This window comes from Ammospiza caudacuta, chromosome Z, assembly GCF_027887145.1.
Source record: "Ammospiza caudacuta isolate bAmmCau1 chromosome Z, bAmmCau1.pri, whole genome shotgun sequence".
NCBI classification, from domain to species: domain Eukaryota; kingdom Metazoa; phylum Chordata; class Aves; order Passeriformes; family Passerellidae; genus Ammospiza; species Ammospiza caudacuta.
Genome location: NC_080632.1, coordinates 55,068,197 through 55,093,453, shown reverse-complemented (window position 1 = coordinate 55,093,453; position 25,257 = coordinate 55,068,197). Strand labels below are relative to the sequence as shown.

At 37.2% G+C, this 25,257-nt stretch overlaps 1 protein-coding gene across 2 annotated transcripts in view; it reads left to right on the top strand.

Annotated features, from left to right (window-relative positions):
- Nucleotides 1-22,002, top strand: part of NNT (nicotinamide nucleotide transhydrogenase) — a 43,004-nt gene extending 21,002 nt beyond the window's left edge. For both annotated transcript variants that reach the window (XM_058824344.1, XM_058824345.1), the window contains exons 15-22: nt 214-447; nt 2,408-2,568; nt 3,616-3,795; nt 7,852-8,011; nt 9,369-9,450; nt 16,952-17,070; nt 17,766-17,881; nt 19,112-22,002. In XM_058824344.1, the coding sequence (XP_058680327.1) occupies nt 214-447; nt 2,408-2,568; nt 3,616-3,795; nt 7,852-8,011; nt 9,369-9,450; nt 16,952-17,070; nt 17,766-17,881; nt 19,112-19,261 (1,202 nt within the window). In that variant the 3' untranslated portion in view covers nt 19,262-22,002. The remainder of the gene's footprint in view (nt 1-213; nt 448-2,407; nt 2,569-3,615; nt 3,796-7,851; nt 8,012-9,368; nt 9,451-16,951; nt 17,071-17,765; nt 17,882-19,111) is intronic.
- The last annotated feature ends 3,255 nt before the right edge of the window (nt 22,003-25,257 follow it).

Below are 25,257 nucleotides of genomic sequence, written 5' to 3'. Positions count from 1 at the left end.
GCTTCTTAGCCCATGATATGCTTTACTCTTTCTATTTTTCATGACGCACAAAATTCACATGTGCAACCTTTGGTTCAATGCCATAGGGATTTCTAGTTGGAACAGACTTTTGTATGTGTAATCATTGCACACTGAACCATCCTGTACTAATTTCTAGCTGAGCAGGTGGGTTGTGTTTTCTAAGACTTCCCTTCTGTCTTCATCTCTCAATAGGTCTGACAATTGCTAAACGCATCCAGATTACAGATCTGCCTCAGCTAGTGGCTGCTTTCCACAGTTTGGTTGGTTTGGCTGCTGTGCTCACCTGTGTAGCAGAGTACATGATTGAATATCCTCACTTCTCCAGCAACCCTGCTGCAAACCTCACCAAGATTGTGGCATATCTTGGCACGTACATTGGTGGAGTGACATTCAGTGGCTCTCTTGTTGCATATGGAAAACTGCAAGGTGAGACCTCCTGTTCAGAATTAAATATTTGTTAAAGGGTTTTTCTTCCCTTGGGATTTGACTCTACTTTTAGACTGCTATGTAATTGGAAAAAAAAACATTGTATTTTGGACCAGGTGAAAGTTTAAATGTTTAATTTTTACAAGTACTTTTTTGTTTCTAATTCTGTTTAATTTGAGTACAGCTTTAATTATGAAAAGTTGTCTTCAGTGCTTTGACATACTATTATTCATCTTGTCTAGAAATAAGTGTTGCTTTGGTGTTAAGACACTACTTGATGCTTTTTCTCAAATTCATTTTATTGAACTTTAATGATCACAACTTGGTATTTCTGAGCAGAATTTTGCTTGAAACTCTCATGTTGCTGTATTCAGTGAGCACTAGTAATACTTCTAGGATTTTGTTCTTAACACTGCAATCTTCATTAAGGTAGGCAGCCTGCAATATTGAGGCTGCCTCACTTTAAACCATTCAGTTCACTGTCTATTTACCTACTGCACAGACTCCATGCTTCATGCCTCTTGCTGTTTTAGCAAATATGTTTTCTAAATTAAATACTCACTAATTCCTGATTATTACGCATGTGAAGTTTTCTTTATTGCATTTATTTTTGGTTTTGTAAGCACACAGCTTTTGAGAAGCTGAGGTGATACTTGTGCTAAGAATTTCAGGCTAAGAGCTCCCTATTACTAATCCTGTTGTTAACTTTGCAATAGTTCCTTTGGGAAACATCTCTTTGCTTTCTTCAATGTTTGTGAGACCAGCCTTTGAAGGAGGAAATATGACAAGGATGGAAAGCTGTCTTCTCTAATAATCTTTTGAAGGATTTGTCAGTAGTATGTATTTCTGATGTATCTCTGCTAAGTAGTTATTAATTTATTTGTTCTGAGTTATTTTTTCTCTCTCCATTGTACCTCCTCAGTGATTTGTGCGCATGTCCCTGGTAAACTTCACTGCCTGTTTGAGCCTGCTCTCCTATTTTTGTTTACTTTTTTCTCCCTTGCATTTTCATATCATCATGGTACGAAATACGAAGTTTGTCTGTATTAGCAAACTACTGATCCTATGGTATGGAAAAGGGTAGTAAGCCACACACTTTGACTCCCCTGGCTGAGACCATCAGTTCATTGTTTCCCTTGAATTCAGCTTTTCTCAAATTTTTATGAGAAAATTAAAATGAATGAAATGAAATGAAATGAAAATGAATGAAATGAAAATGAATTTTAAATGAGAATTAATTTTTTTTTCAAATCTAAATGAGACATTTATTTCTGATGTAAGTAATTACTGGCAAACTTGCATTGTTTCAACCCTTTGTCATGTGGTTTGAAAAAAACCAAACCCTAGTATGAAATTAATGTGACTGTCTTTTTTAACTGAATCACAGAAATACTGAACCGCCTTTTCCCCTCAAGTTTCTGCAGATGTGGGAAGCTGTGGGAGTTCCGTGTGACTGAGGGTAGTTGTGAAATTAATGCATTTGAAAATAGGAATGTTTTATACTTGGTGTTACCTGTGTAGTCATATTTTTTTAAGCACACAGTTTTTGAGAGACTGAGATAATCCTTGTGTAGAAGTTCCAGCTAAAAGCTTCCTTCTACTGTGTGTCATATTCAACATACAAAGACCAGGAGGCAAAGTGGAAGGACTTTGTTGAAGGAAAAATAAAAAGGCTTTTCAAAAGGAAAAGATATTTTTCTAGCTATTCTGGAGCACTTCAGTGAAATAAGAAGTAAATACAGTTTAAAGAAGACTATTTGAGAATCTAGAGGAAGTTTAAATGTCTTGCAGTTCTAAGTCAGCAGAAAATCTCAGCTTCCACTAACTTGTTTTATCTTCTACCCCTCCCTTTTTTTCTTTTTTAATTTTTCTTTTGCTGAGTTATTCAGTCTTCTCTGAACATTAGCAGCAGGCTTCCTTGAGTGTACATGTTCATGTCTGAAAATGTGTTTGATCGCAGGTATCCTGAACTCTGCACCTCTGCTCTTACCTGGTCGGCATGCATTGAATGCAGGATTGCTGGCTGCCAGCTTTGGTGGGATGATACCTTACATGCTTGATCCTTCTTACACCACGGGAATTACTTGTCTGGGTTCTGTGTCAGCACTCTCAGCCATAATGGTAAGTTAAGGAATTGTAGAAAGTGAAACAAGTTACAAAAGGAGTTTATTCTCCAGTCCTGCAAGTTTCCTCTTTATTCATTATATTTTGCCATCCTGAGTCATGGTGGGCATGGTGCATGCCTGTGTGGTAAGTTGAAGTAGCAAGTAGCAACTGACTTTTCTAGATCTAGGTGTAAACGAGAATTGTTCCAGAGAACTGGAATGCATTTTTATACTTAAGTTTTGCAGCTACTGATTAATGAATTTTTTTATGCAACAGAGTGATATTAGAGAATACTTTTTAGAAAGGTAATTCCTAAAATTCCTGGAAAAGCTCTGATTTACTGATTATTATGATAGCCTCTTGAGATGATGTCCTTGTGTAACTTCTGCCATTCACCTACACCAGTGTATGCCAGTGTTGCAAAATTTACCTTGAATATTGCCATTCTGTAAACTGTGTCTTGCAAGACTGTTCAATATGAATGCCTTAATGGTATGAACAGTTCCATGGAGCTAGTAGGATAATTTAGCAAGTAAAAAAATGTGACTAAGCTGAACGTGAGAATGGTGGGGTACCTTCCTGTTCTCTCTGAAAAGGCAGATTTGGCAAGTTGAATTCTCAGCCTGGATACCTACACTGACAATACTTGAATAGGCTCTAAGTAACTTGATAGTTGCTTAGAAAGGTTGTGGATGCCCCATTCATGGATGTGTCCAAGACCAGGTTGGTTGGAACCCTAAGCAACATGATTTAGTGGTCAGCTCAGTTGACCAACATGATTTAGTGGTCAGCTCAGTTGACCAACATGATTTAGTGGTCAGCTCAGTTGACCTTCTCTTGACTTGCTCTTTATTAGAGTGAGGGGTCCAAAACTAGACATAAGATTCGAGGTGTGGCTTCTCCAGTGCTGCCCAAGGCAGGGCAGTTGGGACTGGCTGATCTTTAAGGTCCCTTCCAACACAAGCCATTCTATATTTATTTTTCAGTGCTGTAGGCTGAGTGTCTTTTCTGGGTGTTCTCCTTAGTAATTGCTGACGTTAAGTATTTTCTTTCCTTCTCCAGGGTGTCACTTTAACAGCAGCTATTGGAGGTGCTGATATGCCTGTAGTTATTACTGTCCTGAACAGTTACTCTGGATGGGCTTTGTGTGCTGAGGGCTTTCTCCTGAACAACAACTTGCTGACCATTGTTGGTGCACTCATCGGCTCCTCTGGGGCCATCCTCTCTTACATCATGTGTGTGGTAAGAAGTCAACAGAAACTCTGCTTGTTTGAGTTATGAAAAAGCTTTTTTAACCATGTTTTTTAGGAAGATAAGCCATTGGATCTCAAACTGTTACATGTTTATAGACTAGAAAATTCTTGATTGAAACTGTTGGACTAGATGTCAGTAATTTTTATTTGATTTGGTGAGAGACATATCTCAAAACTGAGGAAAGCCCTTTAAGGATTTGTATCTGGGCTCAAAGAAGTATGATTACTTGTGGTCAGCTATTTTTTTTCCAGTCATACAGCTTCTGAAATGTGGTTAAACTTAAGCGAGATTTAATATGTAGCAGGAGATACTTTAAGAAGTGTGTTTATTGGTTAGACAGCGATTTGCAGTTTGGTTTTTGGAGTGCAGAAAAGTGTGCCCTTTTCTTCAGAGCAGCTACTTTGGAATACCACGGGGTGGCAGCAGGCCTGCGTGAGTTCAGTGCTGTGTGTCTGCAAGCTTGAGCTTCATCTCGGTGTGAGAGTTGTATTGTGCTATAGTAATGACCTCCTTTTCTCTGCAACATTTGTGTAGAGGCCTTGTATTCAAAGATGGAGAGGTAATGGTTTAAAGAAAACAGTTTGCAGCACCACAGCTGCCAACTTTCTCATTCTCTATGGTGTAATCCTGCTTTGTTTCTGCCCTTGTGCTCTTGTGTGATCGGTGCCACTGTTCTCCTGTCTGATGTTTTCCTCTGGTCAGCTCTGACAATCATCTTTTACTTCATCTCCACTGATAAATAGTATTGTTACCGTGTTAGGAATGTTCAGTATCATTCTTTTTCATCATTCTTGAGGAAAAATTTCAGAAAAGCTTAAAAAGGTATTCTTGTAAAACTACATGAAAGCGAGTTAAAATTAACAATTCTAAGTATGAATTGCAAAGAATCTCTTTCTTGAACATTTTCTGTCTCCTTATCAAAAGGAAATCATATTATGTAGCTCATATATTTAGTTGTATACATTCAGGAATTTAGTCCACATCAGTGGAAAAATAGTGCTTATGGATAAGACAGGTATAAAACTCTTTTAAGAATCAAATTCTTGTAAACTTCAGGGAAAATGTGAACTGTTTGGTGTGTGTTTACCAGTAATTTATCTATACCTTCATTTTTGTTTTACTGTCTCTTTCCTTTCTAATATTGCTCATTCTCTTAGCACTCACAAGAGAGTTTTGAAATACTTACAGAGTTGGTTGGAGGAGCATAGGTAAATAGGAAGCCTGAGGGAGTAGTTAGCAAAATAGTTAGGCAGTGACAGAGTGACTTTCCCCAGTGTTTCTCAGATTACAGGAAGTTTAGTTTTTGAGGTAGTGTCTAGAAATCTTGTGCTGCTTTATATAAGCTTAGACAACTGAAGTTCATCAACCAGTAAAATGAAAATTATTTTGTATGATTTCTGCACAGTAAGCAGAATAACATGCTCTAAGCCCAGAATTTTTATTTTCTGCTATACTTCCTTTAATGGAAATAATTACTTCAGAAAGCATTGTTATAATCAGGGGATTCAGTATCATTGTCTTGAAGCTGCATTTCAGGAGAAGGAAATGCTCAAGAGTTTCAATAAATTCTGCGCTTGGTGTTTCAACCTGTGCTAATGAAGCAAAAGTTTCTCCTTCCCCCTTTTTTTGCCTGTGTGTTTTAGGTTTTTTTGCGGGGGGGGATTTTTTTGTCGACTTTTTTTTTGTTGGTTTTTTCCTTCTTTTTTTTTACTTTTTTGGGTTTTTTGTGGTTTTTTGTGTTTTTTTTGTTTTTCTTTTTTGTTTGTTTGTTTTCTGAGGTTTTTTTCTTTGTTTTTTTTTCTTTTTGTTTGTTGTTTGGTTTTTTGTTTGTTTTGGTTTTTCCCCCCTATTTTTTAGTATGATTTCTGTCAAAAAAACTAGTATATTTATTGATACTTACCTAATTATCCATAGTCAGTGCTGAGTCTTTTAAAGCCTCAGTTGATAACTGAGTTAAAGGCAGGGAATTTAACTTCAAAAAGCAAAGGCCTGTACTGTTTGCTTATCCTATGAATTGTGAGTCTTTTAAGACACCAACACAATACATTTTATTCAGAACATTTGATTGCTAGCATGTCTTCGTCACTCCTTTTTTACCCAGAGGTAATACTTGATGATTGCAATTCTGGTATTAGACTCATCATGGGATCCAGAAGAAACTTAAGGTTGAAGAGGAACCATTAACTGGGTTGATGAAACAGAGGAAGAGAGGGGACAAACTGTGTTAGTCTTACAAATTATATGCTGACCATTCCTGTGTACTAGCTGTGAAGTTTCTGTAGGCACAGTGGAAGCACTTGCAGTTCTCAGGATTCAGGTATTTGATTTTCCCTGGACTGTAAGCTCCTGACCATTGTTATTTGTCTGTGCTCAGCATAGAAGGCTTTTTGCCACTTGTTGGATTATCAGTGAGTGATGAAGCTTCACTTTATACCTCCGTATTTGTGGTGTGTGGTGGTAAAGAAGGTGGAAGAGGCTACAGAAGAGTTTTCACACTGTCCCAGATATGTTGGTTAATGATTGCTTGATAAAGGTCTTGGCTCTTCTCTGCCTTCCACATTTTCTCTTGGAAGTTCTTGGCTCTTTGCAGTGGAGCCAGGCAAGGGTACTTCAATCTTATGCTTGCTTTTAGCCGATTCCCATATTTCTAATTATATTTTATCTTCTTTTTTTTCCCCTTTGACTTGGTCTAACTGTTGTCTTTTGGTTTAGATATGTGTAGAAAGTGCTGTCCTCCCTACAAGCTTGGCATGTGCAACATCTGCAGAGGGTATTCTTCTGTCTAGGCTGTCTTACCTGACACAACTGCTATAATGTTGAGATAGATGCCAAAGGCAGTGTGTTCTCAGGGTATGTGAAATACTGTGTGCTGTAGACAGTGAAAAATATTGATTTCACCATGTTTGTGTGCATCCCTTACAGTATCTGACACACTGATGACTTATCAGGAAAAACAGAAGTTCTAACATCATCATTTTGCTTATTTGCTAGATAATAAATTTCAAAGAGTGGCACACCTTCTGAGACTATGGCAAAAAAACTGTGGAACTGCATGATTTGAAATGGGGAGAATAGACATCTGGAAGCATAATTTTGTACTTCCTCCTACTTATATTTGTGACTCTCCAGATCCATTCCTAAATTTTGTCATGGCTTCTCAGCTAGTACAGAAGATGTATGACTCATATGTGTAATTAAAGAAGCATTTTATCCTCTTCCTTTCCTGCTTCTAAAGTTTTTTATCCCCTGCAGTTACAAGTTTTTCCTATTTCCAGTTATTGACAGATATTACTTTGGGACCACAGTCATGAGCAGGCGTGCCAAAGAAAGCATTTAGCCAATGGCTTTTTCTGGCTATGTGTCTAATGGAGCCAGATTTTCAGGGTGTGTTCTTCTCTTAAACATTCTAGTTAAAATCTCTTGTTTTCCTTTGGTGGTCAGCCAGTAAGTCAGTGGTCCCCTTCAGTTCTTTACAATGTGGCTGGTTCAGTGTGGCTGATTAGCTGCTTTTGTGTTTTCCTGTTTTGTTGCTGTAGCAGTTTTGCTTCAGTACTACCTGTAAGAGCTTTGTGGATTCCATGCTGTCATGGAGCAGTGCTGTGCTTACATGTTAAATTGGTTAAAAACTATGGAAAATATCTTGCAAAAATGTGTGTGTGTATATGCCAATGTAAAAACAAAATTTAAAAACTCTGTCATCAAGCATGCATTCTTTCATATTCTTCCCTTTTAAGAACAAAAAGAGCAAAAATATTTGCTATTTGCATAGTTTTGTTCTTTGTTTTGGAGAAATATTGGCGCTCTCCCACTATGTGTGTAATGTAATGTGTTCAAAGCTGATGTTTGGTGATGGCTGTGGTAAACTGTTTTAAAAAGCCTGTTTTAAGAGTCTTTGGATTATAAGAAGGTAAAACCAGCTTATAAAGACCATTGTCAGGAAGTCTTTAATATTTTCAGAAATCTTCCTCAGAAGTTTTCTTTGTGGAGTGTCACCTTTATTTTTGGATTTCATCTTTATATGACCAAAACCATCCTGTCTTTTAGGCTATGAACCGTTCCCTTGCAAATGTGATTCTTGGGGGCTATGGCACTGCATCAACAGCTGGTGGGAAGCCCATGGAAATTACTGGAACTCACACAGAAATCAATTTGGACAATGCAGTTGAAATGATAAAAGAAGCTAATAGCATTATTATTACTCCAGGTAAGACTCTTTTGACTTACACAACAAGATGTTCAGAGGGTGTGATTTAAAAATAAAAATCCCAACCGAACAAAAACACAGAACAAACCAAAAAAAGGTAGCAGCAAAGAGGTTGCAGTATGGCAGCAGCATATCAAATGTTGACTGAGTCCATGTGATTTGTTTTTGTTCCCTGGTCAGATATCATTCCCCTGTGCAGAGATGTGTGCCACTTCATTTTTCTTTGTGTATGTGTCATCAAAGTTTGTCCTTTTTATTTGCATTTTAAATTCTTCAGAACAAAAGCTATCTTTTGTAAATTAAGTTTACACCACAACAGCTGTACACAAAATTAACTGAATTCCAAGCACAACTACAGTACCAGTGGTACCAATTTTACCGACAGATCTGTTAAATCCTGAAAGACAGGATTTTGTTTACACTTCTCATGTACTTGTTCAATTCTGCATTTGTTTATGAAAAAGAAAGGCCAAAAACCCCCATCGAAAATGTAGTAAATATAAATACTGTAATTAAAGTAAAACAACCCAACCTGAAAACCAAAGCCTGAATTGTCTGAAATTATTATGTTGGCTGTTCATGTCATTCAGTAGTACATTCCCTGAAAGGAAAACTCAGGTAGGGGACAGTTTAGGGTTTCTCCTTCAACTAAATGGCATGACTATCATGTTAAACTCATTTTAGCACTGGAATGTGAAGAATGCTAAAATACAAAGTTATCTTTCATTTTGCTTCAAGTTTAAAGAGACCATCAGTGATTTAGGGTTCTAATTTGGTAAGCTACTTTTTTTCCTGATGAAGCTTGCAATCATCTTCAAGGAGTTTGCGTCTTTCTCCTGTAGTCAAACCTTGAGCACACCATTAATAATACATGTTTTTTATTTTTATCCTTGGCGTAGTTGCTCTGATGAATTAGCTCAGAGAGACTGAAAAAATTATTTGCTGCTAAAAGCCATATCTAGCTGCTAGAGTTGCATTAAGCGGATTGAAATTCTGTTGAGGATAATGGTTGTCAAGTAACCTGACAATCACCCTTTTATCAATTTTTCAAAATACCTGTCTGAAACATCCTTTTCTGATATAGAAAGGAACATGTCTTTTTGTGAGGGCGAAATAAGTGCTTTTGTAGTTTGACTGGTCAAATCACTGCACTGTAAGTGGTCAGGAGATCAAGAAAGAGATTAATTACAGTGGTCAGGCTGGGAATGTGTGAGAATCTGATGTGTGTTTTCTAAATTTCTTTCATTTATTTTTAATTATGAGAACATCTCTGTGTGTGGAAGGTACACTTATTGTCTGCAACTGGTCTTTCTGCACTAAAAAGGGAAAATGCATTAAAATTTTGAAATTCTTTCAGGTTATGGCTTGTGTGCAGCAAAAGCTCAGTACCCAATAGCTGATCTGGTGAAGATGTTGAGAGAACAAGGGAAAAACGTTAGGTAAGTGCTTTTCTTGATGAGAAGTATTACAGGTGGTTTGTTTTGGTTTTTTTCATTCCATTAAAACCGCTAGTTTTGGTTTAACGTTTTTTTCAGCATTGACAGAGGCACAGAATAGCAAAGTTAAAGACGCCTCTGAAGATTGTCTAGTTCATCCAGCCCCCTTGCTCAGACCAGGATCAGCTCGAAAAGTTGCCTGGAATGTTGTCCAATTGGATTTTGAATGTCTTGATGGAGACTGACAACCTCTTTTGGGCAGTTTCTTATGATGTTTAGTCATCGTTAGGGTAAAACCAGTTTTTTCTGTGTTGCAATTTGCAGCTGTTGTCTCTTGCCCATTCCCTGGATATCCCTGAGAAGAATTTGGCTCTATCTTTTTTATTGCCCTTCATCTATATTTATACATAGCGATAAGATTCCATTGATCCTTCTCTTCTGCAGGCAGAAGAATCCCAGATTTCAGCCTCTCCTCTTGTTGCAGATAGTCCTAACCATTAACAACTTACACCTACACTTATGGGGCTCCTGTAAGATTTTGCTGTTGCAGGCAAGACTGCTATTAGAGTTCGTTGAGCATCTCATGAAAGGATTATGGGAGTGCATGTCTCCAGTCGCCTGAATTTATTCTGCTGGAGTGCTATTCCAAAAAACAGAGATAATTCTTAGGTTTCCACTATTGGCCTCAAGTCTCCTTTCCTCCTTCAGTTTTTCTGTAGACCTTATATATTCTGAAAATACTGGAAAGCAAACATTATGTCTATCTTGCTGATTGTTTGAAATTTTGCTTGTTTTCTATTTATGATAACTTAATATTTTAAAATCAATCAAGGCTCAGTTTTCATTTCAAACAAGGTATTTTGGGAGATGCTGGTTAGCCAGACTCATTCTCTGATTTCCATATGTTTATTTCAATTAGATGGTGACTTCCCTTTGGAATCATTCCTCTAGTAATTAGGGTTTTTTGGTTTTGTTTTTTTTCTTCCATTACTTTTCCAACCTTATTAAAAAGTTGCATGTAAGCTTTTGCAGCGTATTTCAGCATTGTGTTGGGTAACAGTAGAGTTCTAGGGTTTAGCAGCAATAACTTGTTAGTGTTTAACCAGAATTTTGCATATAAAATTGCTTTATGGATGTATTTGTTTGTGCATGAGAAATGAGGGTGTGTGGTGGTGTATTTGCTTCCTGGAGCAGTCCTCACACCTTGATTCTCCATGTTTAGCAACAGCTCTGTGTGTGTCCAGATCGCATTTGAGGGCGCTTAGTTTTGCAACAAAAAAACCCTTTCATGGCTAATGCGATGACAGTCTTGTACACTTCTGGCTTTCCTTTCAGTGCTTCTGTGGGGGGTTAGCTCTTTTTTGACCAACCTTGGTGAAATAAAAAAAAGAAAAAAAAATTGGTTTTGCCTTTTATGTTGGCTTTGCAGGAGGGAAAAGTGAATGAGTTCTTGAAATAAATGGCTTATACTTAAAATGAATCAGTTTCAGGAAGGGATGACTGCAGTGGTTACCTAGTATTTTAATGAAAGAAATCTGTATTTACAGTTTGTGGTAATTCAGGCCTTTCATCACTTTGCTGGGCTCCCATGGTGTTCATTGAGTGCAGCTGTTGTCCTCTGGTTTCAGTAGGCCTGGAGTGCCTCGGGACCCTAATGCACTCACCATCCAGATGTAGTGACACTCTCACACACACGCTGTGGAGGGCTGCCAGCATGGACACAGGATTGCATCAGTCTGTAATGCCCATCGTGTGCCAAGAAAAATTGCGACTGTCATATGGTCTGGTTTTTTGTTTCATGGCTCACCACTGATCCAGAGAAGCTGTTGTTTTAGTTTGCTTTGCCTATAGCCATAACATTCTCATTGAAGACCGCAGATTATATAACATCATGCGTAACCTTTGACTAGGATTTAAATTTAGAAATACAGGAGAGATTTTGGAAACTTTAGACTGTTTTAGTTAATCAGTTGCTTAGCTAGCATCATCGCTCACTTGAGATGGTCTTGCAGCAGATCACATCTTTAATGCATTAGTAAAGTCACAGAGAAAGCTGGATATTACTGAGCCTTGAGTATAACTTTCCTTTGTCATGGATGGATAAACAACAAAACTTTTTATAGTCTAAATCCCATAGCCCCTTGAATCTATTGGCCTTGGAGAGGAAATGGCTGTCCTACAACTGGTGTTGTATTTCTGCAAAGTTAGAAGTAAGTAAATTGTTGAAAGTTCTTGCCTTACTGAAGTTCATCAGTAATGTTGAAGTTCACATGTAATGTTGTTTGTAGAACCCTGGTTGTGAAATTCTGATTTTTCCTATATAATAAAACTATATTCTGTAGTAATTTTATATATAGAAACATAATTACAGTCTAAAACTGTACATTCTCATATATGCAAGGGTTGTTGATGCTCTCATATCCACATCCAGTTAACTGTCCTAGTTTTTACCACAGTATAACTTTCTTGAGACATTTGCTGTCAGTGTGTTTAGTTCTTCTGCATAATAAGATGTTCTTGATAAGAAAAATGCATTTTGGTATGGAAGGACTCTTAAAATTATGCTTTGTGTAGACTTTCTAAATAATTACGTAGTTAATAAGTTGGTTTTCTAGGAATTCGTAGTTGAGGGACATGCACATTGCCTCTTTAACAGTTTTTAAAAATAGTTGCTAGGAAGTTAGTGTTCTGGTTTGGTTTTTTTACCTTTTTAAAGGTAGATATCTTGAAGGACTTGGATTTCTGTCTTTTGGTGCTGGAGAATGTAATTACTTTTGAACAACATGAAAATAAGAGTTTTCTACATTTTTGAAAATATGGTAATATTGATTTAATGTTGTACCTGTGTTTTTAAGTTTTTCTTATTGATATGTCAGTGGTTGAACTCTAATCAGATGTGTTTAGTATTCTGATTTTTTTCTCCCCTCTTTAATTTCTTGTAAGTAATAGAACATGTGCATGAGTATCAGTTACACATTTATCTGCAAATTAATAAATAAGCCTGATTACCTAAAACTATTTGTGGTATCAATTTAAAACCATCATCTGTTGTGGCTCTACAAGAAAATCTAGAAGAATTTTTAAGGATGAGCTGTTAAGATGCTGTCCCAAGCAGCCTTAACACACTGCGTAGCTCACGTGCAAGATGGAAATTACTGTCACTGATGAGAGGCAGCTTAAGGACAATGTGTGCTGGTGCAGGTTTCTGGGAAGCTGAGTTATTATACACAGTATGAAAACACAAACTGTACCTGTGTGTCAGTTCTTGGTTTGTGGTAATCAGCTTTGGTGTATGGGTTCTGAATTATTAATGCTGCACATGAAGGGACAGCTGAAGTCCATCAGGTCTGTTTCGCTCCAGTGCTTTATTGCTGTAGTTAGAACTTGCAAACCATGCAGTGCCTGATGGCTTCTGCAAGGATGCAGCTGTTACTGTGTTCTGGGGGAGTATTGTAGGTGCGCTGTTGGTTCCATATGCGTCAGCTCACCTCTGGATGACCTTACTAGGTCAGTATATGATGCTTTGTGGAAGCAGGGTCTTGTTTTTTGCCTGTAGTTGGGTTCTTGGGAAGGCTATTGCACAGAGCTAAGATCCATCTGCATCTTGACCCTGCTGTCATATACGATAGTGGTTGGAAATAGGGAGCTGGTGTCAGCCCTTACTTTAGTATGTGTAATTTAGCTGTCTAACTTAATTTAAATTTAACTGGCTTGATTGCAGCAGAGCCACCAAGCTTGATCCATGCCATAGGACTGGTTTTGGGGGCATATGTTGCCTTCAGCATGACAGTAAGTCTAAGCTAGCTGGGTTAGCTTGTAACCTGCAGTTGTCCATACCTATGATAAACATTATACTCTTAAGTCATTCTGCACTGCAACTGTTGTTATATGGCAGGATTCAAGATGTGGAATACTTGAATGATGTACTTCTCTGTTCATATAGTTTGTTGGTGGCTTTTTCCCCCTTCCCGTTACCTTGAGTGATGGATTCCTGTTTTTACTGAAAACAGAGCTGAAGAGTGGTGTCTAAATAAAGTGAATGAGATGTGAGAACCTGTAAGTGAAGCCAAGCCCTTGGGCAAATATGACATTTAAATTGTTGAGTAAGTTCACTTAGGCACCAGGCAGATGCTACTTGGCTCTGCTCAGCTCTGGTATAATGACAGGAACCCTATCTTCACATTGATGAAGTGATCCTGAAACACTTTTGTACTGGGTTAGGTGCTGCTATTGTGAGCCAGCTCTTTCATTTTTGATTACAAGAATGTTATTTAGCCAGCTGTAATAAAGATAGATACTGACTTTATGAGCTGTATGAAAAGTAATTTCTATTTTGAGATTTTTCAATAATTTTTCATGCTATAGCTGTCTTTTTGATATTGCTGAGTTCGTACTACTTCAGCTACCTTCAGTCCTTTCTATCCCTCTCAACTCCAAATGCAGTTTTCTGTGCTGAAAGTGCTAGATATGTCAGGAGTTTTAGATATCTAGTCTAAATTTAAAATAAAATGCTGCAGTTTTATATTACTTTAAAAAGTTCAAAACATAAACTTGTGCGCTGTGTTGTCTTTATAAAACTAAAAGGTATTCAGTAGAGGCTGGTTAAAAGAGTTGAATATCCTTGCCTTAAGCTGTTTACCTATGAAGTGTGAGTAGCAAGGTGATGTACACTTACTTCAGTATTTGACAATCGTTGGTGGTAAGCAAGCCCCACATTATGTTTTCAAATCAAAAGAAAAAATTCTTGTTGAATTCTGTGTTTCAGTGAAATACAAGAATAATGTTTCAAGTCATACACAACATGGCTGTGACTGTGTGTTGTGGTTTAAGATTTCTTCTTGATTTATAAACAAACCAACCAACCTAAGGGAGTTCCTGCATTACTGATGACAAAAGAGTATCAAAGAAACTTTGCAATTTTTCACTTGAAAGCATTTTTGCCGTAAAACATGTTTCCCTTTGAAAATAATTTGTGTTAAATTTTTGAGTATGAATGAGATTCATGTTATGAACATCTGAGATGGCATATGTAACAAAATGTTCCTGCTGAAATGCACATAACTTTGAAGAACTGCTGCTGTTGTGAGTTGGAGGCAAGATTGCTGCTTTTATTTGACTCATTAGGAGCCATCAGGGATTTTTAGTATCTATTTTGCACAGTTACCTGAATTCTGAATCCTGCTTTCTACTGGATAGGCTGATTTCAGTCCAGAACTGTGTAAGTGTTACCTTGTGACATAGTGAGAGTCTTAGAGAAGCTATAATTTTAAATTACTCTTTTTTTACATTCTTGCACATCCAATTTTGAGTAGTACTGGCAAGCTACTGTCATATTCGGTTAACAGACTCTTACAAGCAGACTTTTGGGAGTCACTTCAATATTTGTCCAAAAAAGCTTTTGTATGAGCAGCTTTCTCAAACTTTTTGAATACACAGTATGTGGTTTCAAGCAGAGTCTGTCAGAAGTCTCTAACTACTGATGGTTCATGCCATAACTCTTCCTGTATGAAGATAATTTGTCCCTTTCTTTTCTTCTTTCCTTGCCTCTTGCCAGGAATGGCGAAGTCAAAGGTGAAATTCATTCTCTTGGCAGCTTAAATTTTGGCTTTCCAGCCCTTAAAATAAGATTGTATGTGTATATAGTACTTAATAGAAACCTCACGAGTGTTTTGTTTTGTGTATTGCCAAAGCAGCTTTGGTCACAAAGGCACTCAATTTTATTAGACACAAAAGAGAATTTTGTTGGAAAATCTATTTTCACTGCCAGAGGAGTGATGAGTTTCTCAAGGGTACTTCAGAATAAGAGTTCTCTTACTGTACTGTTAGTGATCAAATTTGGTATACTTAAGATCTATCTGCAGTACTACACATGGCTTGTGTTACTGAGTGGTGTGAAACATAAGCTGTTAGTAATTTGTGCTGTATGTTTGCTCTCCTTCTGATTCTAGGTATTAGCCTTTGCAACAGGGTCCCAAATGTTTACTAGCTGAATACAATCTATTCCTGTTCTTCTTTAAAAGCATTCCTTCTAAAACTAGCTTTTAACCTATTCTTTGACCTAGAGCTTAAAGCTGTATTATATCTAGTATTATGTGGATTAATCATATGTCCTTAATTTTGTTGCTGGAGTTCCAATTGTCTTGTATTTTATTGTATTAATGTTGCCTTGATGATGGAGTGCTCAGTTGCCCATTTAAGGATGTATTTGTTCAGTCGTTAATTCACAAGTGATCTGTGTTGATTGGACTGGGACTTGTGATCCGTCAGTCATTTCCATTGCAGTGGAGTTGAAAATAGAAGTATATGACTATCTATCTGTCATGGCAAATTGATTTATTAGTAATTCTCTCCTTTCTGAAGAATTCTGAATTACTTTCATTTAATTCCTGACTTACTTGGATTTCTGTTCAGAAATTTCTCTTCCAAAATCCAATAATTCAAAAATCCAAGTTTTTTCTTGACTATTTTCCTTCTTTTCCAAAGTATCTGTAGACTTCTGAATTAAACATTATCTTCAGCCCCATACAATCTTAATCTGAGGCACTTCTGGCATGCGTGAGTCAGCACTGCATCTGGTGATAGCTTTGGAGATGGAAAGACAGAAAGTGCACATGACAGTAGACATGGATATGCCTTGCTTGTAAGGGCCAGTAGATGATCAGAAGAGTAACAACAGGAAACAGATTTGCTTCTAACCAAATACGTCTTTGGTTTGCAGCGAAACCAGCTTAACATCTCCATTCTGGCTTTTTCAGGTTTTTAATCTTAGGGAGCTGCATACATACATGCCTGAGCACCCCAGGTCTGTTGGTCTGTCTGAAGCTTTAGTAACTCATGAGCAGTGTAATCTCTCTATGTTATTTTTGAGCTGTTCTGAAAACATTTTTTAAAATGTTTATGCTTAAACTGTTAGTTTTTTAGCTCTTTACCTTTTCACTCCCCATCCTTTTTTTGGTCCCCTCTTCATTTCCTCCTAAAGTCAATCCGGAGAAGAAAGTGGCATGTTAACCTAATTCAGCTAGACGTTCTCTTGTGCTTGAAGTCTTCTGCTGTTAATTTTTCAGTTGGATTGAAAATGTTCATACAAGTGTTTCTTGTACATACTCTAGACATACCTGAGTAATAAAGTCATTTGTTAAGGGCATCTCTAGGTCTAGGAGTAGTTTTCCTTCAGAAAGGTGGCATGGTCTCTGGCCTTTCTCATTGCAATTTTATTTAAACACTGTGGTGTTTTCAGTGATGTAAAGGACCTGAAAAACATACTAATGTGGATGGTAGTTTTGGAATTAAAAGGATCATTTGTAAAAGTCCAAAAGAATCTGTCACAAGATTTGAAATACAGTACTGCTTGGAAGGTGAACTGTTAAATTTTAACAGATTCTTTTCATTAATTGCCATTTGTGCTTATATTTAAGAGCTTCTCACCCTTCTAACTCACAGGTGATAGTTTTAATGTATAAAACACAGTTGTCCAAACTTATTAAAGGAGTTTCTTCCCTTTTAGGTTTGGTATTCACCCTGTGGCTGGCCGTATGCCTGGTCAGCTGAACGTACTGCTAGCAGAAGCTGGTGTTCCCTATGATATTGTACTGGAAATGGATGAAATCAATGAAGACTTCCCAGGTTAGCACATGAGCCATAACCTTCCATTAGATTGAATGATTGATTTGCTTCTGTTTTTGCACTGCACAGGGATTTTAACAATAGAAAGTCAAGAAGTCAAGCCATTCAGTTTCTTTTGCAGAGGACTAGAGGTCTTTTGGTGGGAGGAGTGGGTAGGGGGAGCTTTTTATGAATTGCTTGTAGCTGTGAAGTAAATGGCAAATGCTATATCCTTATTATCTCTGTTACTACCCTGTCCTTGCAGAGCAAAACTATTATTACTTCTTTAGCTCAGTTATTGTTAATGACATGACTTGACCCTGTCATGTACAGCATTGTACTGGCAACTTCTTGCTTTTTTTACATATTTATTTAAAAGGCAGAAGTTTGCTACTAAAGGTTTTTCAGAAAAATATTAAAAAAAAAAGCCAGGCACAAAAAAATTTGGAAGTGATGTGTGTATTCAGCCACATTTAAATATCAAAAGGTTTTAAATTTTGTGTGGCAGGGTTGAATTGGATTGTGAATGTGTGTAGTTTGTTAGCGGTAGCTGGCAGCACATTTGAACTCTCATATATAATTGGCTTGAGAAGTTTGTAAAATACTTGTGAGCATACTTAACCATTAGGGGTCCTTCTGCCTAGAATGTGCATCAGCCTCAATGTTTCAGTTTCAGATAATTTTTCATCAGTGTTGTTTTCTTTGTCTTGCTGCAGAGACTGACTTGGTCCTTGTAATTGGTGCAAATGATACAGTTAATTCAGCAGCTCAGGAAGATCCGAACTCTATCATAGCTGGAATGCCAGTTCTTGAAGTCTGGAAGTCCAAACAGGTGAGATTAATGGAGTTGAATTATCACCTACCTTTAGCAAGCTTTCAAAAATATGGTTTGTAGGATAAGCTAACAGGATTTTTCCACTATTCTGGTTTCCACAAAAAGCTTTTCTTCAGATTGTCCAACAAAATGGTTAGTGCCTTGCAAGTGTGATGCACTTTTCATGATTTTAGAATCATCATCAAGTGCTTTAGTGAGACCAATGATGACTGCAATAGAAAAGATCAATTAGGCTGCTTCTACTAGAATGTGATTAGAATAAATGGTGCTCTGCTTATATCCACAGCCCTGAAATATTTCTGTACTCATAGCTGTTTTGTTAAGTTTATAGTTGACAACTTTAATACTGAGATAGAAATACAAGAATGAATAGTATGCTTAAATAAAATAATAAATAGTAATTAAAAACCAACAAACATGCCTCCCAAAAAAACCAAACAAAACCCCTAAAAAATGCATGACTGAGACAAGTAGAGCACTTAGACTTGTCCAAGTTGAACCAACAGTGTAGTTACCTTAACAGTTTTGCTCTGATCTAAAGTACATATAGTGTTTCCTTGGTGTGAAATCTTTGATACTTTGTTCTGAATGAAGTCCTGGCCTCAGTTGTTCTGTGGGTTATCCATTCAAGTTCTCAGACATATACATTCATCAGCAGTATGTGTAGCTATGGATTGCAATTTGAGAAATAAAAATGGACACAGTTAAGATAAAGTTTCTCAGTTTCTTTGCTAAAGATGCCATGGTTAACTAATCTTACACTCAATAGGTAAAACTGGCTATTTTTTTTTAATGTCCTATGTATGAAGTAATACAGATGAATAGTAAAGAGACAGTTGCACCAAGTATTGGTGTGAACACTTATCTGAATTTTGTTGCTATCAGGGAATTGAACACTTCAAAATTAAAGTTTCAAAACACTTCAATGTTGTGGTCATTAGTAGACATGCCATGCTTTGGCTTTATTACATGGAATAAAGTAAATGCATGTGCAATGTCCACAATCTCTTAATCTGAAAAAACATTGTTTTTAACAGGAAAATGTTTCTGAAATTGGTCTGGATATCAATTCATCTTCTATATTAAAATTTGAAATACAATTTCATGGCAGTGAGCACTCTGTTTTGGTCAGAGGTTTCTCTTTATTTGTTGGTTTTGTGTTGCCTTTGTTTGTGGAAGGGTGGTGGCTGTGCTTTGCTGTTTCAAACATGAACTCTTTATGTGCAGGTCATTGTAATGAAGAGATCTCTGGGAGTTGGTTATGCAGCGGTGGACAATCCCATCTTCTACAAGCCCAATACTGCCATGTTGTTGGGAGATGCTAAAAAGACCTGTGATGCCCTGCAGGCCAAAGTCAGGGAATCGTACCAAAGCTAAATACTGATTTATATTCTGCTCATATTTCCGACTACAGTTTTGTCACAGAGGTCACAGAAAATGAGAGGTGGAAGCATCTCTCAATATCCTAAGGCAGCTGGCTTTTAGAGAAGACTGCATTGTCTCCTAGGAGATGTAGTTCAGTCAGGGGATATAGACTTTTATAAAAGATGGGCAGATTAGCCCTTCAAACTAAATCTCCAATGAGACAATGCATAAAAGAATAAAAATGGTTTTTTTTAAGGTCAACATTGTGCTGTTACAAGAAGAACCTAATAACTCATGGCCATCTTTAAGTAGTTACTGACTTCCTCCTCCTTACTGTCTGTACTTCTGTCATGGAAATTCACTAAAAAATACTGTGCCAAAACTGTATTCAGTCTTATCATCAAAGCTGTTTTTTGGCTGGTATGGACAATGCAACTTTTGATTTCATCAAAACTTAAAAATAAATTTCAAACAGATGCAAGCAGAAGAAAATCCTTGCATGTCCCTTCGAACTCAGGACATTCTCTGAACTAGATGTGTACATGATTTGAGATCTAAGCATAATGTTCTTTTTCTTTTGGGGATTGTATGGATGCTGTGAATCAGGAACATTTTAGGAAAGTTACTTTACTTTAAAATGTGGTTCCACTTTTTATGGTGCGCACTTATGTTAAATGAAACACAGGATATCAGGCACTTGCCAAGTAATCTTAAAGTCTGACAAGGAAATGTACATTTACTTGCACTGCTTACCTATTTTAAGCAGCTGCTAAATTGTCCATCATTTCCAGTCGTTGCCTTTTTAAGTGTCTGAGAAAAAATATGGTCCAGTTCTGCACAGGCAGAATGTCTTTCATACCTATCTGTTCACAGAATTTGGACCACAGTGTTTCAGTTTGTTCACTTAGCTTTTAATTGTACTTACTACTTTAGTAGTAGTGATGGTTAGTGATGCTTTCTTAATTAATATTGTTGTGATGCTGAAAAAAACGCATTTGAATTCTCACTCTCTATTCTGCTCTTGTGAGATCCCACCTGGAATGCTGTCTTCAGCTCTGGGGCACCCAACACAAGAAAAATGTTGACCTGTTGGAACAAATGCAGAGGAGGCCACTAAGCTGATCACAGGCCCTGAGCAGCTCTCCTGTGTGCACAGGCTGAGAGAGCTGGGACTGCTCAGCAGGGAGCAGAGAAGGCATCCCTGACACATTGTAGCACTTTCCAGTACCGAAAAGGGACCCCAAAGAGGGCGGGAGAAGGACTTTTCACACAGGCATGTAGTGACAGGACAGAGGGGAATGGATTCATACTAACAGAGGACAGGTTTCGACTAGATGTTAAGAAATTCTTTGCTGTGGGAGTGATGAGGCAGTGGAACAGGTTCCCCATCCCTGGAATTGCTCATGACCAAGGCCATATGGGGCTCTGAGCAGCCTGGTCTTGCACAAGGTTCCCTGCCCATGGGGTTCCAATTGCACCTGGATGGTCTTTAAGGTCCCTTACAGCCCAAGCCATTCTGTGCTTCTATATTTAAGATACTGAAGTTCATTAGAATTTTTTTCTATTGTTTGGACAGCGCAGAAACAGACTAAACTTAAAATCCAGTGCTTTGATTGCTTTTTGCTAATTTAATTAAAAGCACTGTTTAATTTCCATAGTAAGTCCAGCAAATTTAAATTATGACATAGATTGCCATTTCATTTTTATTCTGGTAAGTATCCTTGACTGAAATTCAAATATTTGCCTAATAACATGAATTTGTCATATTTCCATAATGATATAGCAACTGTCCATGGTGAAAAGGCAAAAAAGAAATCAATGTCTTTGTGTTAGAGAAGACAAACTATTATGAAGAAAGTCTTGAAATTAATCCATTTTGGTCGAGAGAACAAGCATTTTTTTATTACACCATGCATAGAGACCTCATATTAAATACAGCATTTCTTCTTGGCTACCTCTGTATTTATGTGAAGATCACTTAAAACACAGATTTTGAACAGGTGATACATTAAAAATGTAACAATATACAACAGATCTATCATTTTTGCAGATCTCTTTTCTATGATTTGACATAAATTTTTTCATGCAAGCACTATGTTGTATACTGCAGGAAAAGGCTTGTAATTGAATTTTAATTTAAAACACTGTGACAGCTATATTTGAATGTAGCATGTACAGCTTCTCAATTTCATTGTATTCAACTTTTCCTTCAGGTCTATAAAAAATAGGAGGGAAATGGGAGAAGAAGGAAGACAAAGAATTAATTATCCATATCCCTCCCAACTAAGCAAAAGAAAAAAAGGGGATTTGAAGGGATCTAACATGAAGCATTAATTTTTGTCTTGTCAAACTTGAAGTATCCAGCTGCAGTATGCATCATGTCTGTTCATAGAGAGCTAATAAAATATCTAGCCTTTCTTTAAAAAATAGCAAATGAGGGAGGGGGTACACTTTTTCATTTGTACTTGGAGAAAAACCCCATTCTGTTACTTTGTGTAAGTAGTACTATGGTTCTCTTTAACATATGCTTTACCGTGGAGCACTAGATAATTGCTGAAGTGCTAATAAAAAGCCAGTTATTTTTCTCTGATCACTATGTTTGTTTTCTTCTGTTGTTTTTCCTGAGTAGTTAACTAGTCCAGTGTTACTTTTGAAAATTAAAATAATCAAGCTGCCATCAAAGGATATTGAGATTGAAGGCTGTAGTGAATGGAAATCATAATAAAATATTCTTTTTCTTTTTTCTTTTCTAATTGCATTGGTTCTTTGCATTTTTTCATTCTAGGTTTGGTTGTCACCTGACCATAGCAATTTCACTTAGCTTTTCTAGTGAATGAAAAGGGTTATACAACTGAGAGTGATTGAACAAGATATGTGTTGCTTTTTTGAGATTAAAGAAGATAAAAGAAAAGCTATAATAACTGACTAGTTAATTACCTGAGTAGTTAATTTTCTAGTGGCTGCAGTGTGAGATGAATACTATCCCTTTGAGCCAGATACCATGTAGATTTGCTTCCACTGTTTTTTAGTTCTGCAAGACTGTTGAGTTGATTGCTGTGATGATTCCGGTTTCTACCTTCAGAGTGATAAGTGAATAATTTTAGCCATCTGACAGTCTGCTCAGTAATATCACAAGTCTGACAATGCAGCTTTTGTGTTTTCCTCAAGCTTTGGTGAAGCCCAGATTGGAAGTCTCTTCCAGAGGCTGCGCCTGGCATTGGCCCATGAAGTAACCTGTCTTCCCTCTTAATGGAAGAAGGGAAGCATATACAGAGAGCCTGCGGGTTTGTAGTGTGACAGAGGGTAAAGATTAGTCTATGTCATGTGGATCTGACTGCTGCTTTGAAGATTTTCCTCTCTCTACCCTATCTCCAACTCTTATTATCACGCAAGTGTTTGCTCTAGCCTGACTCAAGCAGGCTATGAAAATCTGATCAGGTCATGGCAAAGCAGTGCAGCAAGAACAAGAGCTTTTGCAGTTTGCAGTGTGTGTCCATGACCACTAAGAACTTCAACCTTTGCTTTTTTTTTTTTTGTTGTTTTGTTTATTTATTTATTTTACAATACAAATTGTTACAGTACTAAAGCTACAGAGAAATTTAGTTTGGAAAGATCTGCTAACTTGCATCAGTTCCCTGCTGAAAACAGATCCAATTTGATTAGATTGGTACAGGCTTTCATTTGAACTTCTTGGTGGAGATGTCTGCCTCCCTGTTGTTACAGTGTTCAATTCTTCCAGCTGGGAACAAGTGATTTTTTAAAAATTGTAATTGGAATTTCCTTTTCAACTGTAATTAGAATTTCCTTTACTGGAATTGCCTGCAACCTCAGGAGACCAGTTTGCCCAGTTGTTCCAGTCTCCAGCAGCACTTCATACCCTTTAGCAGGCTGATGTGCTTACCCATCTCTGGAATGCATTAATTGTGCAAGCCTCCAGATCCCTCTGCAGTACCCACCTGGTGTTATCTTAGACAAACCACATTGAACATCAGAGGAGGCTGAAAGGGAGGGGATGCATGGGGGGAAGATGGACTGAAAACAACTGAAGCCCAACTATTTTCCATCATTTTTCCACTCTTCTTGAGCCAGAGACTTATTTAGATCAGAAATTAAATTTATAAAATATGGTATTTCAAAGAAACATTTCTTACTTCCTGTACTGAGAAGTACAAAATTTTTTGTGCTTTTAAATTGGCTTTGAAATCTTCTGTAAGTAGGGCAATTTGACTGTTTAGAAAATAACAAGGTTTACAAAATGACAAGGTTTCCATTATGTCATCTATCAATCTATGTCTCTCAGATTCTTGCTTCTGTATAAGATGTGGTTTCTGAAATTCCAGTCTAATGTGTCATGTGTAGCCCACTACATTGGTATCAAGCAGCAAGCATGTAATTCTGGCCCATTCAAACAGAGAAACTGGGGTTTGAACCTGCTTCTGTATTGAAGTTTGGCTAAAACCCCCAGCATTTGGAGTTTTATTCACTTGCTAAGTTTTGGATTCTGTTGCTGGGCACTGTTGGAACACACAAACCTGGATGTTTTTGAAATTAAGCTAGAAGATATATTAGCACCGTGAAAGAAGATTTAGTCTGTAGGACTTAGATTAGGGGTCATCCATAGTAAACATCCTCAAACAAAGAGGAATGAATTTCATATCCTCAGCACAGAAGGCGTTGTTTGCTAGGTTTGTTTCCAGAGTGCCAGTTGAAGTAGTCTTCCAGATCTGCAGTGCATGAGAAAGAATGAGGGGAAATATTTCAGTATCTTCCATTCTAAGCCTCAGTTATTTGTAGTAAGTAAACAGAACATTTAAATTCAAAGAAATGCTCAAAATCAAGAGTGTTTTGCACTATCAGTGCATGTGAGGTTTTGTGTAAGCTTTCAAATTTGCAGGAAAACTTTATGGAAGGGAACTTGAGTAGTAGGAGTTCTGTACCTAAGAAGTGCAGTTCAAATACTCATTTCATAACACTTGCAATGAGTATTGTTCCATCAATATGATTAGTGTGGGGTGGTTTATGAATAAACAAATTACAAATGGTAATAGCTTGCATAATCCAACTGCTCTGCAGCTGCCCAGAGGATATATTGCATTGCTGTCTTAGGCTGTTTTGATACATGGCTCTTTCTGAGAGGAAAACACACAATTAGATGTTTCCATAAATGGAGTTAATAACATTTCAAGCTCTAAGTTCTCAAAAAGATCATTTTTAAGCAGCAGAAACAATCCTAAAATACTAATTTAAGGTATTAAATACTAATTTATTACTTGAGAAATTAAGGGACTAATTTATAGCCCTTATTCCAGGGTCTAAGGAAAGAGTGTTTTCTCCAGTTACAATGATAGCGAGGAATGTTAGCTAATGGGAAGACAGCAATCAGAAAAAAGGGTTAGAGGAAACAACTGTTCTGCTTTGTCTTTTTCACTTTTGCCTGGAGACACATTTTCCTTGAGAATGAGTGGGATCATATTGTTCAACTGAACATACGAAGAGGTTATTTTGCATTCTTCCTTTAGTGATAGTTCATCAGTTTTGTTTTACCCCATGCACTCACGGGCTGAACATAGGCCTCTATATCACTTTGAAACCTGGCACTTCGGAGTCCAATTTTCTGCACAGCATATATAAATTACATGTTAATCCCCATTTTTACTCGCTTATTAGAGAAATGGCGGTGTAAATTCTCCATTACTCAGTGAATTCCCACCTCTTTTTTTGGAAGTCTGTAGGCTTTACTTCTGCAAAGCAGTTTTAATTGGAAAATGATATGGAAAACAGCTGTTAAACTTTATTTACCAACTACAACTGTTTTTAGAATATTTAGATATTATGTCTGTACAAAATATGTCTGTTACTCATTTTGATAAGAGGGTCAAAATGGGCCAGAAAAGGGGAAAAGAATTGTATGTCAGAGAATTAAAGGAGTCATGCTGTAACGATCAAAACTCACATGTAAGTATGGGCTTAAATTAAGGTTATACATGATGCGGTTCTGTTAGGTGTGC